The sequence below is a fragment of the Eschrichtius robustus genome, chromosome 11 (genome assembly GCF_028021215.1).
Source record: "Eschrichtius robustus isolate mEscRob2 chromosome 11, mEscRob2.pri, whole genome shotgun sequence".
Taxonomy (NCBI): Eukaryota; Metazoa; Chordata; class Mammalia; order Artiodactyla; family Eschrichtiidae; genus Eschrichtius; species Eschrichtius robustus.
In genome coordinates this window covers 70,341,404-70,361,690 of record NC_090834.1, presented here as the reverse complement: position 1 = coordinate 70,361,690, position 20,287 = coordinate 70,341,404, and the positions used below count along the sequence as shown (strand labels likewise).

At 42.7% G+C, this 20,287-nt stretch overlaps 1 protein-coding gene across 4 annotated transcripts in view; it reads right to left on the bottom strand.

Annotated features, from left to right (window-relative positions):
• Positions 1-20,287, bottom strand: part of TEAD1 (TEA domain transcription factor 1) — a 264,283-nt gene that overhangs the window by 225,472 nt on the left and 18,524 nt on the right. Inside the window, exon 1 of one of the 4 annotated variants that reach the window (XM_068554719.1) lies at positions 16,934-17,063. The exons of the other annotated variants lie outside the window; for them this stretch is intronic. Coding sequence (XP_068410820.1) covers positions 16,934-16,984 — 51 coding nt within the window. The 5' untranslated portion in view covers positions 16,985-17,063. Of the gene's footprint in view, positions 1-16,933; positions 17,064-20,287 lie in introns of those variants that run through there. 4 annotated transcript variants of the gene reach the window in all.

Genomic DNA, 20,287 nt, shown 5'->3' with positions numbered 1-20,287 from the left:
TCTGCTCACCATCAGCACTCCTCCCGAAGTTACTTCCTAACTCATGGGGCACAACAACCGCCTCACCTATCCTTTTCTTGACTTTCTGTCATCGCACTGACCATGCTCTTCATGACATGTCTGTTTCCCTCTCTTGCTGCACGGGAGCTCCGTGAGCACAGGATCTTACCTGCCTTGCTCTGTGCTCTGTCCCCGGTGCCTATAACAGTAGCTGGCCAGACAAGGGGCTCAGTCTTTACTGAATAAATGAATTGTTAGAATCACTGCCTTCGCCCTGTGTGCACCGTGCTGCTCCATTAGCACCTGCCAACCAGTTAATAATCATGTCTCTTCACTGCAAACTCTTCGAAGAACCCCTTGCATCCCACACACCTGACAAAGTGGACACCCAGCGATGACTGCCACATTATTTTCACAAAAGACACATCCACAATTCCGTTCCTTTTTATTTAAACTCTTCGAAGAACCCCTTGCATCCCACACACCTGACAAAGTGGACACCCAGCGATGACTGCCACATTATTTTCACAAAAGACACATCCACAATTCCGTTCCTTTTTATTTAATATGTCTTTGCTCATTCCTGTTATACAAGCTTAGGAGAGGAAAAAAAAAAAATGTGTTGCAGTTTTGGACTTTTAAAAAGTATAAAAAGCTCCCTTTTGAAAAGGGAAACCAGAAAGTTTCCAGCAAGTCAAAAAATTAGAAGACCTCAAAAACAGGCCCATGCTGGTTTTCTAAGAAGTAACTATCTCTAAATGGAGTATAATCTATAAAAATATTCAATCACTATGTTGTACACCTGACACTACCAATAATATAACAGTGTAAATCAACTATACATCAATTTAAAAAATAAATAGGTAATAAAAACTTTTTGGTTTTCCATTTAATAAACAGTTCAAACAATACAAAATGAATGAGGTGGAAAATGAGAGTCCTTACATAATTCTAAATCCTAAATAAGTGATCACTATTAGCATTTGATGTATATTCTTCTCCCCCCCGTAAAATTAATGCATATCAAATTATATAATATGTACTCATTTCATACATATACACACACACATATGTATATATTAAAAATAGGATCACACTATACATACTGATCTGTAATCTAACTTTCTCAGATAAGTTCTTTGCCATCTTTCCATAACAATACATAAGATGACCTCATCATTTTCAAAAGCTTTATAATATTTACTACATGGTTTTACTGGAGTTTATTCAACTACTCCTTTATCAATGAATGTTCTAAAGTCCTAGTTTGACTAAAATAGAATTACCATATAATCCAGCAATCCTGGGCATATATCCAGACAAAACTCTAATTCAAAAAGATACATGCACCACTATGTTCATAGCAGCACTACTTACAATAGCCAAGACATGGAAGCAACCTAAATGTCCATCGACAGATGAATGGATAAAGAAGATGTCATACATATATACAATGGAATACTACTCAGCCATAAAAAAGAACAAAATAATGCTATTTGCAGCAACATGTATGCAACTAGAGATTATCATACTAAGTGAAGTAAGTCAGAAAGAGAAAGACAAATATTACACAAACTCACTTATATGTGGAATCTAAAATATGACACAAATGAACCTATCTATGAAACAGAAACAGAATCACAGACATAGAGAACAGACTGGTGGTTGCCAAGGGGGAGGGGCGTGGGGGAGGGATGGAGTGGGGGGCTGGGGTTAGCAGATGTAAGCTTTTATGTATAGAATGGATAAACAACAAGGTCCTACTGTATAGCGCAGAGAACTTTTGATATATTCAATATCCTATGATAAACCATAATGGAAAAGAATATAAAAAAAGAATGTATATATGTATACAACTTAATCACTTTGCTGTACAGCTGTAATTAACACAACATTGTAAATTAACTATACTTGAATTTTGGGACTTCCCTGGTGGTCTAGTGATTAAGACTCCAAGCTTCCAATGCAGGGGTCGTGGGTTCGATCCCTGGTGGGGGAAGTAAGATCCCACATGCTGCATGGCTAAATAAATAAATAAATAAATAAATAAATGGCTAAATAAATAAATAAATAAAACAGGACTTCCCTGGTGGTCCAGTGGTTAAGACTTCGTGCTCCCAGTGCAGGGGGCCCAGGTTTGATCCCTGGTCAGGGAACTAGATCCCATGTGCATGTCGCAGCTAAGAGTTCGCATGCCACAACTAAAGATCCCACATACTGCAACAAAGATTCCACACACAGCAACTAAGATCCCGCATGCAGCAACTAAGACCTAGCGCAGCCAAATAAATAAATAAATATTTTAAAAAACAAACAAAATGTTAAAAATTAAAAAAAAAGGGGGACTTCCCTGGTGGTCCAGTGGTTAAGACTCCATGCTCCCAATGCAGGGGGACCAGATGCGATCTCTGGTCAGGGAACTAAATCCCATATGCATGCTGCAACTAAGAGTCTGCATGCCACAGCTAAGATGCAGCACAGCCAAATAAACAAATAAATGAAATTTTATTTGATATGACATGATATGATATGATAATGATAAATAATAATAAATAAAAGATAAATAAATAAAAAGCAAGGAAATTGTTATTAAAAAACAAAAAACTATTCTACATTTTTTAAAAAATTGAAGTATAAAGTCCTAGTTTGACACTATATTAAACAGTATGGTGAGGAACATACTCATACAAATCTTTCCTTAGGATAAATTATATTACTTAATGTAGAACTGCCAGGTCATAGAATATGCACATTTGACCTTTTAATCCCTGTTGTCAAAATTCCCTCCAGAAAAGTTATGTGGACCCCGACCAGTAATATATAAAATTCCACCACCATCCCACCTCAGTGAAGGGTGTTTTTGATCAACAGAGTTAATACCTTCAGCAGGATAAAATCTCTGACCCTTGGTACCAATTCATACTCACCTCACCAACTCTGCCTCTTCAAGAAAAGCAGGCATGATTCTATTCTGGTCCAGGGTTCAAGAGCCTTACCAAGGTTAACTCTGGGCTGCACTAGAGGCACACATAACTGCACAGACCTCAAGTGAAGACCACTATTTCACAGAGAGGTCCTTAGCTCCGGGCTCTGACCACAAAGCAAAGGGATCACAGGTAGGATCCCTTGTCAGTGTACAGAGAGCCTGTAGCTTCTGCAAGACAGACCCTCATGAAGGAGCAGCCGTGCAGCAAGTATGTATATCCCCGCTCATCATTCTTGTCTTCTAAGGGACTCTGGGAACTGCCACAGCAGAGCTAGAGCCAAGAGCACATACAGTAAGTCCCCTACATACGAACGAGTTCCATTCCGAGAGCACATTCGAAAGTTCAATTTGTTCATGAGTCCAACTGTTAGCCTAGGTACCCAACTAACACAATCGGCTGTATAGTACTGTACTGTAATAGGTTTATAATACTTTTCACACAAATAATACATAAAAAACAAACACACAGAAAAAAGAAAAAAATTTTAATCTTACAGTACAGTACCTTGAAAAGTTCAGTAGTACAATACAACAGCTGGCATACAGGGGCTGGCATCGAGTGAACAGGCAAGGAGAGTTACTGACTGGAGGAGGGAAAGGAGGTGGGAGATGGTAGAGCTGAAGGATCATCAGCAATAGGAGACGGGGGCGGGTGGGGGGTGAAGCTGCAATTTCATTCTTCGTTAATAGACTTTCAGTATGAATACTGATCAACACTTGGAGCATCAAAACTTTTTATTTTTTTGAAGAATATTTCTACAATTCTTCCCTGCCTTCTTAAACAGAGTTCACTAGACAGAAGCATGTTTCTTAAGGATCACAGTCATACCATGAACACCCACAGGGGTGTTGACCACTCAAAACAACAGGGCAATGGGGGCTGAAGAACCCCAGTTTAATATACTTTTAAAATGTGTCTACTGAGTTTGTCTCTTCCCATATTATCAGCTATCAGCTTCCGTCTCCCCAGCAGATGCCCCCTCTCTACTTCAGAGCCATAAATGGTCCCCTCCAGTCATTTATGCTATGGGAAGCAGTAATTAAATAGGTTAGAATTACAAATACATTAAGAACAAACAGATAGAGCATAGAAATCACCTCTGAGTGACGTAGCTAAGCTTGGGGAGGTCACTGTGAGTGAAGCAGTTAAGTTCTGGTGCACAGACTTTGTGAAAACTCATTCAAGAGCCATCATTACATTGAATATGTGCCTTAAAATGTCTTGCAGATAGTTCTATCACATCCCTGGGGGGAGGGATGTTGTTTTTGACACATAGAGGCAGGGAGCTGGTTGGCCGCCAAAGGAAAAAGCATGAGGAGGAGTGGAAGGGTGATCCTAAGGTCTTGGGTCCAGTGTTTTCGAAAGAACACATCAACTACTTTCCTCCACAGAAAATGAGAGGAACATCCAAGCACACAAGCACAGCACCGCAGGTATACAAGTCTTCTGCTGGCATGCTACTGCTAACAAAAAAAAAGTGTCGCAAATGTTGTTATTCCTTTCCCTTACTTAAGCTTTCTAGAAAATCTCCAAATAGCCAACAATCTAGAGCCAACGGGTTTTACAAACCAAAACTCTCCTCTTAGGCACAGCCACTGAGATCTACAAGTGTCACATGGCATGGTGAAAAGAGTGTTGGGGTCAAGGTCTAAAGATGACCTTGGGCCAATCATACGCCCTTTCTCAGCTTACTTTTCCCATCAGCATAAAATGGGGATGACACCTGCTCTTCTCTGGGAAAAGAGGGCCCTCGTGGGGAGTGTGAGGAGATACAGCTGTGACGACCACTACTCTGCCAGAGTCTGCTAGGCTGCCCCTCCCACTCAAGCCTGCATGAACTGCAGGACACGTGCATGGGGAGCACCACGTCTGGTCCGGCCACACCAGAGGATCTTGAGAGTCCTAGAAGGAGCCAGGTAGGAAAGGGGCTCAATGACAAGTTTCCAATTCAACACAGCAGGCTGCAGCCCAGAAGCTCCACTGTCAGCTTTAGAAATATCTTGGCAATGGTTTTTAACAGCAGAATCACCCTCTGCCAAAGGAAACCTTACATATGCCCCCAATATATAAAACAGATAAAAAGTGGTATTTGAATTTCTTAATTATTTAATTTATAGTATTTATTTATTATAAATACAGCGAGGCTGCTCTCATGAACATAAGATTAAATTACAAATGAAACATCTAATATATTTCCCTTTTATTTTTCCTACAGTATAAGAAATATAAAGAAATATAAAGCGGGAATACAAAATCCTGATTCACAAATAGTGCAAATGGTATCTATTTAGCCTTTTACTTGCAGCCTCAGGAATCCATTCAATTAAACTAACCAGAAACCTAAACTTAGGACAATAAGAATTTTTTTTTTTTTTTTTTGGCTGCGTTGGGTCTTTGTTGCTGCGCGCGGGCTCTCTCTAGTTGCAGTGAGCGGGGGCTACTATTCGTTGCGGTGCGTGGGCTTCTCATTGCGGTGGTTTCTCTTTTTGCAGAGCACGGGCTCTAGGCACACGGGCTTCAGTAGTTGCAGCATGCAGGCTCAGTAGTTGTGGTTCACGGGCTCTAGAGCACAGGCTCAGTAGTTGTGGCGCAGAGGCTTAGCTGCTCCACAGCCTGTGGGATCTTCCCGGACCAGGGCTCGAACCCGTGTCCCCTGCATTGGCAGGTGGATTCTCAACCACTGTGCCACCAGGGAAGCCCCTAGGAAATTTTTATTTCAAGTTGGATTACATTTCTTATTAGGAAATGTTCAGTTTGGAGGGAGGTGAAGAATGGTTTCACTGGCCAGTTTAAGCTTTTATGTGTGGAGGAAAGGACTGTTAAAATGTATCTTGGAACATAATTCAACGTTCAATGAGGTCAGCTCTAAAAATCCCCAGATACTTGGTACCAGGCTCTGACAGATATTTATGCAAAATTCAAGAGTCAAATTTATTTTGTTTCACACACTAAGTTCAAACTAAGTTTCGATTTCATCACTGACATTCTACCAGCCTTTGTAAATATGCACAGTGAGAACATAAGCCCATATTGCCTAATGGAACTCATTCAATTTATTGTAAAAGTTTCAGCAATATATACAAGCAAGGGTACCAAATTATATTTGAGAGATTTAGGTAATGGAGTTTGTCAGCCAATGTAAAAAAGTGATTTATTGCCTCATTTGAAATATCTGGAGCTCAACCTTTCCTTGAGTGGTCAACAAACTCTAGTATGAAAAAGTAAACTCCTAAGAATTATTATCCACGTCATTACAAATAACTCATAAAAATAAAAAGACAATATCTTAGAATAATGCCCACACTGTATATTACACACATAGCATCGCTCTAAAAGGTTACCTACTGAATAAGCAGAGTTTTGTATATACAACACACAACTTTTGGTAACAGCTGGTATACAAACCAGCCCTTCGGCACTTTTTGCTGCCATTGTTCTCACAATATAAGATGAAATTTTCTTCATTCTGTATGTGTCAAGTACTTGAAAGAGCTGGTCTTTCTCATGTTTGCCTGGATAAACACATACAAATGCAAGCAAAATGCTGACAACTGCACCACCCACACTTCCGCTGGGGTACATCGTAAGAGCATTCGTCATACAGCCCCAGCACTTTCATTAAATGGGGAGCATTTGGTTCTTCTCTGTATGCATCACTCTACAATGACACTAAACACCTTCACAGAGCACTGTGAAGCTACAAGTGCATGTTCCATGTCAGGCTGAAACTTGGTGGTGGAATTCTACGATTCTTTTTTTTTTTTTATTTTTGGCTGTGTTGCGTCTTCGTTTCTGTGTGAGGGCTTTCTCTAGTTGCGGCAAGCAGGGGCCACTCTTCATCGCGGTGCGCGGGCCTCTCACTATCGTGGCCTCTCTTGTTGTGGAGCACAGGCTCCAGATGTGCAGGCTCAGTAGTTGTGGCTCACGGGCCTAGTTGCTCCATGGCATGTGGGATCTTCCCAGACCAGGGCTCGAACCCGTGTCCCCTGCATTAGCAGGCAGATTCTCAACCACTGCGCCACCAGGGAAGCCCCAATTCTACGATTCTTAAGAACAGGGTAAACCCTTGGGATCTAGGAACATGTGAGGAGATACACAAGACCTGCTGTTCTGTTCTCAAAAACAGAAATGACTAGAAAGAAAAAATATGGATTCCCCGAGAGCGGCTGTCAGCTCAGCTCCTGCCTCAGCCCTCAAGCCAAGCAACAAATGCAGCCTCAAGAGCGGTGCAGAAGTGCAGTGCATTCCACCCTTCCCTCCCTCCCAGAGGATGGAGGCTCACTCCATTCATCCACTCACTCACACATTAATTTGGTCAACCCACAGACAACCACTGGATGTCTACTTCGCAAGGCATATGCATGGTGTATGTTTCCATGCACATAAATTTAATTATATTTTATTTTGGAGAGTTCCTCAATACCCTTAAAAGTAACCTGAAGATACCCAAAATGAGTGACCATCACGAGAACCAGGACTCACTTCTGTTAACCAAACAGGTACAGCACTTGGCAAATGTTAACTATTACTATCACATCCAAATACTTTGACTTGTACAAGCGTGCTTTCAGCTTCTGTGTGCCAGGCAGGATACACAGATAAGATCCAGTTCCTGCCCTCAAGGGGCTCAGAGGGAGGGAATGGAGTAAATCCAAGATACAGAGGACAATGTGATAAATGCAAAGGCAGAGTAACAGTATGGGGGACTAGGGGAAAGGAAAGAAGGCTTAGTTACATTATCCTGAAGGAACCGGGAAGGCTTCTGTGAAATGATGTACATTCTTCTCTTTAGAGAGAAGCAAGAGCTGAACAAAAGCAAGAACACATCCCAGGTAGATGCAGGAAGAAGAGAAGGCACGGAGGCAGAAGAAACAGTTGAGTGTGGCTGAAATAGAGGAATAATGGGTGGGAGTGGCTGGCCAGGAGGCTGGGAGGGAGCACCAAGACTTTCTCATCAGCAGGCTTAATATGATTCAGGTCGCCTGGTCTCAAACACTTCAATCATCTGTAAAGTGGAAAGAGTGGCTCCTCCAGCAAATTCCACATACCAAACTGAATGGTCACACTGCATTCTCCCTGTGCTTGGCAGGAGGCTTGGCCCATACATACATCATCTTCCTCTGGTCTAGGTACATGGAGGGAAGCTCCCAAAACAAACCAACCACAATGCCGACTCAGCCATAGTAGAAGATAAATATAATACATGTCTCTGACTTGGCAGGAGTCGAGTTCCTCTAACATAAGTCTTTCCATGCTCTAAAATCCATGCAGTTTTTTAAAAGCACGCCCAAGGCCACTCTGCTTCCAGGGGATTTGAGGTTTTAGCCAGTTTGCTTATAAGATGGCTGTGCAAATTTGCACTATCCCATGAGCCTGGGTTTGAAATGGAGGGGAGGATCTCAGCTATAACAGGGAAGACTTTTAATAAAGAGCAGAACCCAGAGCCCATGCAATAGATAGCTGCTCTTGCAGGTGAACCCACGCTGGGCACTGCTCACCCAGCTCTCCAAGGGATGCAGTAACCAAATCCCACTGGCCCCAAATTCACTCACTTCACAGATACATTCTGAATGCCTATTATATGCAAAGTACCACGGAGACCATAAAGGTGTGCAAGCCACAGCCCGAGCCCTGAAAGGGCTTACAGCTTAGGAGGAAGGACACCTACAAAAGCCAGTAAAGGGACTTTCCTGGTGGTCCAGTGGTTAAGACTCCACGCTTCCACTACAAGGGGCACGGGTGTGATCCCTGGTTGGGGACCTAAGATCCCGCATGCTGCATGGTGCAGCAAATAATAATAATAATAAAAGCCAGTAGATGGTGAAAGTGCCATTAAGACGTTGATGGGCCAAAGGAAGTAAAGGTCCCTTCTGGTCAAGAAGGAAGAGACTTCCTAAAGGAGGTAGCTGCAGAGAAATGGAGGAGGTTTTCAACACAAAACAGTTGGAAAAGGTGCTCCTCTTTTCTGAGCCCTTGCTATGCATCACTTCAATCCCACAACAAACCAGTGTGCCAGGTGATACCGCATGGACTGGGCATGGAAATCCTGGTGAGCACATTGTCACACACATCATGGGTGGTACAGCCCTCGTTCTCTGCTACAGAAAGCCTTTCTGCTAGAGGGAATGGCATGAGTACAGCCGGTATGGGACATGAGAAGAATCCAACATGTTGGAAGGACACATTGTAGGACATCCGGCTGGAAACATACGCTGAAACCACACAGCAGGGGCCTCATCTACCTGGCCTTAGGAGAATGTGTTTGTTGACTGGGTGATGAAGCACGTAGGGAAGAGGAAGCTTTGGAGAAACAAGAGTCCAGGATCAGGCATAGCGGCTAAGAGCCACTGGAGCCAGCCAGCTCTGACACCTACTAGGTGTGTAACTGTGGACAAGGTCTTTAACTTCTGTGTGCCTCCACTTCCTCATCTATTAGATGGGGATGATAATACTACCTACTTCACAGAATTGTGACACTAAATGAATTTGCAAAGCAATAAGAATAATGCCACCCATAAAAACTGCTATAGAAGTGTCACTGGATAATGATGGTGACGATGAAGCAGCCTTAATTAACCAGATGAGACACCCTGAAGTTGGGATATTATCTCAGAGACGACTAGAGTAATCCAGACAAGAGAAAGGATGGTAGCAGCTACTGGGACGGGGGACGGGGGGAGGGGGGAGAGAGGAAGTGAACGATCTGAGAGATCAGAGAACTCGAAAGGGGAGGAGAGGGTTGCAGCCTGGGAGAAAAGCAGTGCTGCTGGAGGGGCTGCTCAGCCATAAAAGCACTTGGCAAAGACTTAGAGGACTCCTTGCTAGACTTCAATCCTTACACACCCAGGGGCAGTCCTCAGAGCCTCAAATCTTCCATCTCGAAAACGGAGCCAACAATCCTTACCCTTTCTACTCTCAGCATTGTCATGAGGAGCTAATAGGGCAGTGGATTTGGCCACAGGATGTTAAGACATAACGCACTGTGCAGATGGGAGGCATGAGTCGGGACAAGGGACTAGTTGGGAACGAGCCCAAGGAAAGAGAGGCACTCTACTCAACCTTGTCCATGATGTTCCCAGAGAGTAAGACTGAGGGTCAATTCCAACATCCTCGCCCTGCACAGCTGCAGGCTGGTACCAGCCCAGGACCAGGGACACCTGAGGCTGCCATGGCACTGAGGGTAGAACACACAAAGGTTCAAGGGCCAGACCCCCAGTGCTGACAGCAGAATTCACCATTCCAGAGCACAACGGGGATAAAAGAAGCCCACAGAAAACCCAGTTGGCTCTACCTCTTCCAGCTCTCCAGTTATAAAGTCTGTAAGCAGATCAAAAGAAGGGTTCCGGAGCCAGCCAGGGATGGGGACGAGAAAACCAGCCCCTGAGGGCTGCAGCAGGCGGCAACCCCCCCCCCCCCAGCAGTTTGCCTTCCACTAAAGCCAAGTGTTTGTTTACATTTCCTGCATCATCTTGTCACTTTCTGGATAGGATTTCTTACAGAAACTCATCTTTTTCATGTTGAGTGTAGTCTACATAGTCCAGGAGACCATAAAGAGCAGCAGCTCGCATACCCTAAGTTCTCTTTATTTGAGCTTCAGGAGGAACTCAGGAGCCCCGGCCCCGAGTCTCTTCTCCAGCAGACCCTGCACCTCCCTATCACATCCTTCACCACAGAAGACTGGGACGGTGTCCTTAACACAACTCTCTCCCTCCCACTACCCTGGAGTTCCTTGAAGTTCCCTGAACTAGCCGAGAGTTCTCATCCTTCTCTGAGTCCCCACCACCCAACACAGACCCTAGCATATAATGAACTGAAATGTCACCCCACCTTTTGGAATCCAAAAGCAGTGAGAACCCACAGGCACAACCTGCTCCAAATACTCAACTTTGCCCCTTACTCAAAAGTCTTTTAATATAGCAGCACCTCACGTCTTCAAGCCTCCCTGTTTGGTTTTCAAAAAACCTGACTTCCGAGGTCAAAGGAAAGGCCTAATTTAGGTTTGTGACCTTAGCCTGTGTTTCATTTTACAGTTTTGATTTGTTTGATACAGGTTGTGGAGAAGTAAAAACCCTTATCACTCCAAAATACAGTTACCAAATTCAAACCACTCCAGAATAGGGCCTTCTCCCTTCAACCAACTTTTTCGGCTGACTTTTAACAGTTTTAAAGTTGATAAACTAGAGGAAGTGCTTTATTTAAAGAAAGAAAAAAAGATCTAAGTAAACAGTTCCCAGAGTTCTCTAAGAATTTAGACTCAAAGAACACAATCTGTCTACACAAGGATAAATGCAGTTTTATTAAAGAAAACACAGCGGGCTTACATACACTCTTCAAACAGTGTACACTGTCCACACGAAGAAGCAAACAAATTCAAAGCGGGTGGGACAGGGTCATCAGTGGGGAAGTGCCATGGTTTTTCGCTCAAAAGCTGAACCACAAGGCAGGCAAGTGTCAGAGACAGACTTTCTCAAGGTATCTCGAATGGCGCTCAAGGAGATGACCACAGAATCATGCGGTGGAGTTACTGTGATTGTTTTCAAAATAATTTTTATTGAAGAAACAATCAACTGAACTACTTATAATCTGCAAAACCAAGCCCCTTGGCACCAAATGTGTTAAAAGCCTCCAATAGCACTGGAGTTTCAATTTATTCCAAATATAGACCTGAAATCACAAACTACAGAGCCAAAGCCGCAGTGTTTTAAATGTCTGACCAACTCCATCAAAATACCCCACACTTCTCGTTTCAGAGTGAGGGAAAAATAAATGAGTCAAGAAACACAATTTCTAGAAATTCTTCCATTATAGGAGGGAAAGTCTAAAGATCCGTGTGGCTTTTAAGAAAGCCAGCAGAAACTAGAACATATGCAAAAGTTATTTCCACTGCACACTGCACATAAAACGTCACTTTTCCAACCATTTTAAAACACATGGTACGTTTACAGTTTTGATTTCTCTCTCACTACTTGAGTTTTGTCAAGCACCTGGATGTTAAGAGTTATAAAAATGAATGAAGGGGCTTCCCTGGTGGCACAGTGGTTAAGAATCCACCTGCCAATGCAGGGGACACGGGTTCGAGCCCTGGTCTGGGAAGATCCCACATGCCGCGGAGCAACTAAGCCCATGCGCCACAACTACTGAGCCCGTGTGCCACAAACTACTGAGCCCGCACACCTAGAGCCCGTGCTCCGCAACAAGGGAAGCTACCGCAATGAGAAGCCCGCGCACCGCAACAAAGCGTAGCCCCGCTCGCTGTGACTAGACAAAGCCCATGCACAGCAATGAAGACCTAACACAGCCAAAAATAAATAAATAAAATAAATTTGTTTAAAAAAAAAAAAAATGAATTAAGATTCTGTTCCTGCCCATAAGGTGCTCACAAGTTGGGTATCTATACCCAAAATGAAAGGGTTTAATAAATAGATGATATGAATTTCAGTAAGGGACTTTTAGTAATAGAAAAAAGGTCCAAAGTTCTTTGCAGCAATATTTTATTTTCCCTAGTTAAAGAAAAAAAAAAATTAACCTAACCAGAATGATCTATCAGAGAGACGCTGCTAAACCCAAAGTGGTGGGATGTGACCGGGAGCATTATTTACCAAAGGACTGGCCGGGGACGAGACCTGCACTAGCTATCGATCATCATCAATCTCCACGCTTCACTGTGACTTTCTGCCACTTCGTCAGCTTTCATAGATTAAAACACTCCAGGCCAGTCCTTGATTCAATTGGTAGATAACTACTGCTTCCCTCAAAAACCATATATTCACTTTAATCCATTTGAATAATTTCTCAAACTAGGGGCTGAATTCTAACTGGAATCCAAGTCCACACAATCCCACATGAAGCTAATCTTCAACTAGAGGGCCAGAAGCTCTGGTTACTGGGATTTCACTCATTCCAACTCATTTAACAAATATTCATTGAGCACCAACTGCCAGGAATTTTCTAAGCACTGCGCAATTCCACTGGAAACTAAAACAGACATGGAACCTTCCCTTGTGGGGCTTACAATCTAGCAGTCAGAGCATCAACAAATGAATTTTATTGAGGGAAAGGAACATGATTCAGGATAACAGGCAGCTGGGCTGGGGAAGAGACGGGATGGGCACCCACCAGATAAGATGGTTAGTTAGAGAGAGTTTCTATGAAGACAAACCCTACAGAAGATACATTCTTAAAACTTGCAAAACACCTGTTACAAAGGTTGGTGTGACTGTTACCAAAAAAATTTTCTGAATAACTAGTATATATAATTTAGAAAAGACAAAAATATGTTTAAAAATAGAATGAGGCTAAACTAATCTATAAACTTAACCCCACTAAAAATAGTTTCTGAAAAATTTTTTGACTAGACAAAAATGCGTCTAAAAGTGTAAACAGACAGATAAACACACCTGTGAAGAAAGCCAGGAAAAAAATCTTAAAGAAGAAAGTGATGAAAAGTGAGTAGCTGAATTATACAGCAAAACCCCTCACAGAGCTATGGTAATTAAAGCTCCAGGTAGATAATGGAGCACATGTGAATTTAGTTTACCAATCTATAGAGAAAAGAGTCAATGAATTGTGTTAGGACAAGACAAGCATTAAGTTAAAAGGTTTGGATCTCTACCTCACTCTTTCTACCATACCAAACAAAATCTAGACATATTCAACTATGTAAAGTATATTATGACTTCTTTTTTTTTTATGTGGAAGACATTTTTCCAATAATTTCAGGGTAAGATAGTCCTTTGCATGCAAATGAAAAACCTAGAAACCATAAAGGAAGAGTTGATAAATTTGATGTAAAATTAATTTCTTCATGGAAAGTTATGTAACAGGGAAAGTGAAAAGGCAAATGACAAACTGAGAAAGAATATGTGCAATTACCCTACCCCACAGGCCCCTGACGTTTCGCTGGGACATTAGCAGTGCTTCTCAAATTTTAATGTGCATACTCTTCACCTGGAATCTTGTTAAAGTCAAGATTCTAATTTGGCAGGCCTGGAGTGGGGGGTCTCAGAGTCTGCATCTCTAACAGGCTCCCGGGAATACCAAGTAGCTAAATTTTACAGAACTTTTCTAATTAAAGAGACGTGGGGCCAGAACTGAGGGGGGCTCAAGATACCTCGTAAGAATCACTTGGGAAGGTTTCAGAACCTTGGTCCAAACTTCACCATTGGACATTCTGATTTAGAAGATCCAAGGTGAACAGGAGGAGTCAGTATTTTTTTTTTTTTTTTTAACTCTCCAGGTGACAAAGATATTCAGCCTGGTTTTAAATCCAGTGGACAAGATCGTCTGAGTCCCTTCCTGCTCTTTTCTGTGCTCTGAATACTACAGAGAGACATGTTTGAACTGGTAGTTTAAAACCACTTCTTTCCCACCCCCAGACCTCCCTCCCCTACCCACACATCACCTTCCTGCAGCCTTGTCCTAACATATTCTCCTCTCACAACAAAGGCTGACAGAAGTACAGAAGCAGAGCAAAGGAGGCCCACAAGCATGGTTAAGTGGCATCCCAGTGATGGTTTACCCACTCGCTGTTTAACCACTTATTGGCTGTGTGATCCTGGGTTAGCCTCCTAATCTCCTGGACTGTATTTCCTTACTTATACAAACCAAGTTGTGAGGGTTTAAATAAGTGAATCTATTAAAAGAACTGTGTAAATTGTAAAACATCATGTAAACATTAGATGTTTTTACTGGATGTGACATTGGGAACACACTTGTCTAAATCTGAACCCCTCATGTCCATGTCCCAACAAATTTCTACATTGTCCCCCTTTCCAATCCCTTCTCAATTTAAAGAAAAAAAAAAACTCTCCAGGTTTCCGCTTTCTAAATATACAAACAAAACAGGCAGAACATAAATACTAAAAACAGAACTACCATATGACCCAGCAATTCCACTCCTGGGCATACAACCGAAAAACACTAATTGGAAAAGATACATGCACCCCAATGTTCATAACAGCATTATTTGCAATTGCCAAGACATGGAAGCAACCTAAGTATCCATCAACAGATGAATGGATAAAGAAGATGTGGTATGTGTGCACAATGGAATACTACTACTCAGCCATAAAAAAAAAAAAATGAAATTTTGCCATTTGCAACAACATGGATGGACTTGAAGGGCATTACGCTAAGTGAAATAAGTCAGAGAAAGACAAATACTGTATGATCTCACTTATATGTGAAATCTAAAAAATACAACAAACTAGTGAATGTAACAGAAAAGAAAGACTCACAGACATAGAGAACAAACTAGTGGTTACCAGTGGGGAGAGGGAAGGGGGCAAGGGCAGTATAGGGGTAGGGGATTAAGAGGTACAAACTATTATGTATAAAATAAGCTACAAGGATATATTGTACAACATGGGGAATATAGCCAATATTTTATAATAACTATAGATGGAGTATAACCTTTAAAAACTGTGAATCACTTTCTTATATAATATTATACATCAATTATACGTCAATCAAAAAAAAAAGGGAGGAAAAGTTTCCAAACTTTCTCAGTTAAAAAAAAAAACAAACCCGCAGGTAGAACGTGTTATATCAAGCCTAAACTAAAAATGGCTTCCAGTCTGTAAAAGATGCCAACAAATACTGCATATGTCTCCTAATGTACACGGTAAGGGTTTTCCAAAACAAATTCTATCCTCTTTAACAACTTCTACTTTCTTATTTCTAAATGTTAAGTGTCACCTAAATCTTCCTCCCTGCTCATTTATACTGCCACCCCCACTGCCCTCCAATCTGGGGAACTGCAGATGAAGCAGGCCTTTTGTTTCTGACACCATCCCCAGGGGCACACACACATCTTATAGGTCTCCTCAAGAGAGGCGTTTGCTATTTAATCCATTTGCTAATAAAATGAACCTGGAAGGTTCCCTGACAGAGGAAGCTTGAAGCACGTGCAGAATATACACACTGGATTTATCATCAGGAAGCATTTGCCAAAGGCCACTGAGCGCATGCTTTTCCACACTGATCAGAGATGGCAGGGGAGGAAGTGAAGGGTGGTGCCACTAGGCAGGACACCCAGGTCTAATGACACACCTGGCCTGCCTCCTTCCAGGTGCTCAGCCAACCAGAACTCCTCAGTGCCCCAGGGTATGACTGGGAAATTCCTCACCTGCCACATTTGAACCAAGCCACCGCACAACCTAAACCACATGGCAAACCAGGCAGCAGAAAGGCCTACATAAGGCCTGGAAATGTTCCAGTCTGAAACACAGGTTAGGAGGGTCACCCTATTGTTACTACCTGGTTAGTTCCCTCAGACAGAATCCATACTGGAGAACTGGGTCCAGGACAGCAGCCCCGCCTTGCAGACCAAGCAGAAGCTGTGTGCTATCACACTGAGTAGGGCCTCTCCAGAACACCACACAGGGCTTATTTCCCAGCAAACTAGTCGGCCAGAGACCATTTGGTTTCAATTAACAGAAACCCACTCCCACTAACCTAAGAAAAAAAAAAAAAAAAGGGTAGGGGAACGTGGGTTCATTATAAGGCCAAGGGGTCTATCAGATGACCCCGAATCAGGAACTGCAGCCAGCCCTCATGGGAAATGGAAACCAGGAAATGGAAAACCATCCGGAAATGAGACTATTCCCAAGGTCTCTCATGTCCTCCTCTGCACAACAGCTTTGTTCTCTTCTCTCTGCAAAGCAGTTTTAATTCTATGCTTCTGTGTACCCATGGGTCAAACATCTGCTCCCCAGTTAGCTTCTCCCTGAACTGTAGGGTGAGCATCGAAGACCCACTAGGATTGCTGTCTCAATCCCAAAAGATTCAGGAGAGAGAGCTCAACTCAGCTTGGATCAGACGGCCCCCTTTGATCCAAACATCAGAGAGAAGGTGGGTAAGTTGGTCTAACTATAGAGGATATCTACCTGACTGGCACAATTATAAAAAATGACAATATAAATGACAACAGCTTAATGAACTCTGACCTTTTTTAAAGCCACAAGGTTTCCAAAGGTACCATCTTGTCTTCTTATCATCACTCCAAGGAAGCACAGCTGTACAGCCAGATCCTCAAATAACAGATAAATGTCTTCTTTGTAGTTTGCCTGTTGGCTGCTTGGGTCGGAGAAAAAAAGCACTTTGTTGTTATCAAATAGGAATTTATTTCTGGTTCCTCCTTTCCTCTTTACAGGAGGGTTCTTGGCAGGAATCTTGCCTGGAAACAGGCAGAACCCAGCCAGTACACAAAAATGTCCTTGAATCACGAATGCAGAGGTAGGGGAGAGACACAGTCATGGTAGAGAAATACACACACAGAACTAAAGCCCTCTGGGGCAGGCATACTGAAAATAATTCTCCATAGGAAGAATCTGTTCAGTGTAAAGGTTAAGCAAGGCTCCTTCCTTCCTTACAAAAGCGTCTGGGGTTTTCATAAAGTAGACCCAAAGAGTCCATCAGTGGGGGGTCTACTTCACCTAGGGCAACCATCACATTCCTCCCAGATCATGGGCTGCTCTGTGTGGTTGCTAATAAGATAATCTGTTACAGGAGGCTTACAAATCCATTTACATTGATTTTAATTAATGAATCAATCCCTGAGCCTGAACAACTTGGTCCAGAGAGGGTAAGCAATTCAAGATTCAATCTGCACTCCCAGCCTGAAAGCTACATTAAAAAGAAATTAACTCTCAGATCAATGCAGGACAAATAAAAATAATTGGGTTTGTATCTCTTACAACATAAGAAAAAATCTCTTCCAAGTTTAGACAGTTACTCTTCACACATTAATAAGGGGAATATATTTTCAGTGATTTCCTAACAAACTCACCTAGGACTAACGGGTTTTTTTGGACAAGCCTGAAATCTGGAAAACCAAAGTCAGATATTATGACTCTCAGTCCAACCTCTGAAATGAAGATGAGTCCAATTTTCTCAAAAACTCATCAGAACCTCTCAGCTCAGACTGAAGTTGAATAGAGAGTTACCCAAACACAAAATACAAACGACAAGTAAGAACAAAGTGGCACCCACCAGCCTGGCTGTGCCCTGAATCAGCCAGGCTTCATTAAGAAGGCAGGCAAACTTTTTCATTTGCTTTTACTTTATCCTTTACAAAGGCTGAAATAGAATTTGACCTTTCTGAGCCATCGCTAACTATGAATTGGAAACAAGCTCAATTTAAAAGACGGCATCAATATGTGACTGCTCATCGGTTCATTTTTCTCTTCTGTTTCCTCATCTTTTTCACAGGGTTTGTCTACCCACTCTATTTTTAGACTCCTATCAGAACTTCCAATGACTCCATGTAAACCTAGTGGAAAAAAGTCTAGTTTCAGTCCCACTTTCTCAAATCCCCCAGCTGGCCAACACCAATTAGCATCGGAGAAGAACATTAGAGTTAATAACTGAAAACGTATCACACTCAATTTTAATTTTTTTTAAGATGGAAAAAGTTCATAAACTCACCAGCAAACCGTAAAGCAGCAGAGAGACACCAGCCTGAGTCTGCCCCCACTTATGAAGGCAAACAAGGGGGGTGCTGCTCATAAAAGAGAATAAATACATACAGGGTGTGGAGACCCATGACTTTGGGAGGCAGCATTTCACGTTTCTCCCTCACTCTTTACAATATTTAATAAAAGAGTTATCAAATTGATTTTGAAGTCAGTAAGACTGGCCTGAAACACTGCAAAAGGAATTAAAAAAAAAAAGACCCTGTACATAAGGAAGTAAACTGCAAGAAAAAGCAAGAGCAAGAGAGCCAGGCCAGAGCTCGGGCGGGCTGGCACTCGTGTGTTTTCCTCTCCCTCCCTCCATCCCTCCCTCCCTCCCTCCTTCCCTTTCTTTCTCTCTCTCCCTCCTCTGTCTCCCGACTAGGCGAGCAAAACAAAAGAAGTTGATACTTCAGCTATGCATATGGACTCCAGAGCTTTCTGCCCCTAATGTCTGCTTGCATGCCCTCAAGTTTTAGGATTCACTGGACGCTTAACTAAAGCTCCCTGAAACATTTCCTGTGCATTTCTGGGGGCACCTCAGCGGACCCAGCCAGCTGCCTTTCCTGGCTGAGTTGCGCAGGGCAGGGTATGCCAATGCAGCCTGACATTCAGAGCAAGACCACAAATTATAAACAGTTTCAGTAAATTGACTTGAGTGTCTTTGTTCCTCAGACATACATCTTTCTACCACTTACAAAGGCAGGCAGCAGAACCTAACCACCAATGCGACTATAGCCAGGACTGGGAAAGGAAGTTATTGAAGCCTGGATTTCCTGCTTTTGCTTGTAGCCAAGAACTATGAGGCTTGTAGTGGTTTCAGGAACTGACTCATCTAATGATTCATGGATAAGATACTGCTTTTAATACGTTTCTGACCCTAAGACTCAGGAACTTGAAAACCAATCTGAACCTATGCTTCACTCTTATTTGCAAATGACTATTCACAGCAAAATAAACAGGAGGACAATGGTTAATGAAACGATGAAAACATCACACCAAGGGCAGGAAAGGCAGAATGTGGACACCACATTTGAAGCCATGATCAAAAGCCTAATCTGTGGGCTGTGACTTGATAGCATCCAAACTTCCCAAAAGTGAATAACAGGTGGGATGAGGTTTATTTTTAGATATCATTCCCCTAGATGTAAAAATAGATTTAGCACAGCAATATTTTAATTCAGGCGCATCTGGGGTTGTGACTCTAAATACCCAAGATGGAAAGCAGCATGTAGCTCTAAATTTAACTGCTACAGTTGCAAACCAGGGAGAGTTCAGGGTTAGCTGACCAATGAGTAATGGGTAATAAAGGACTCATGGTGGAACTCACTCTCTTAAATCATCCTCTACAGGAAGACTGCAGTTCAGTATTTCCACCCATCCTCTGACCAGTCTTCTCTTTCCCCCCTCCACACACACACACACACACACACACACACACACACACACACACACACACACACACACACACACACACACACACACACACAGAGGCACATCAGTCCTGAAAAGCAAAACTCTCTAAAAGTAGAGTCAGAAGCTGGCACCTCTAGCTGCACTCCGTGACGGCCCCATAGATTCATTCATCATCAAGAAAGCCCACTAGCGAAAAGTTTTCAAGCCTCCCTGGCCCACCAATCCTTGGGTTTTCCCTGCCCCTCCCCCTAGGGGCATTAAGAACAGGACCAGTTTCAGGGGTGGCTTTCAAACCATTTACAGGTTTCAACACCAGTCCAGTCACACAGAGGGAAGGGGGAAAAGAAGACAAAAATGGCGGGGGGGGGGGGGGTAGGGAAGGGGGGGCACGGGGGATGGAAGAAGCAGTAAGACCAGTTGACCAGGCAAGGC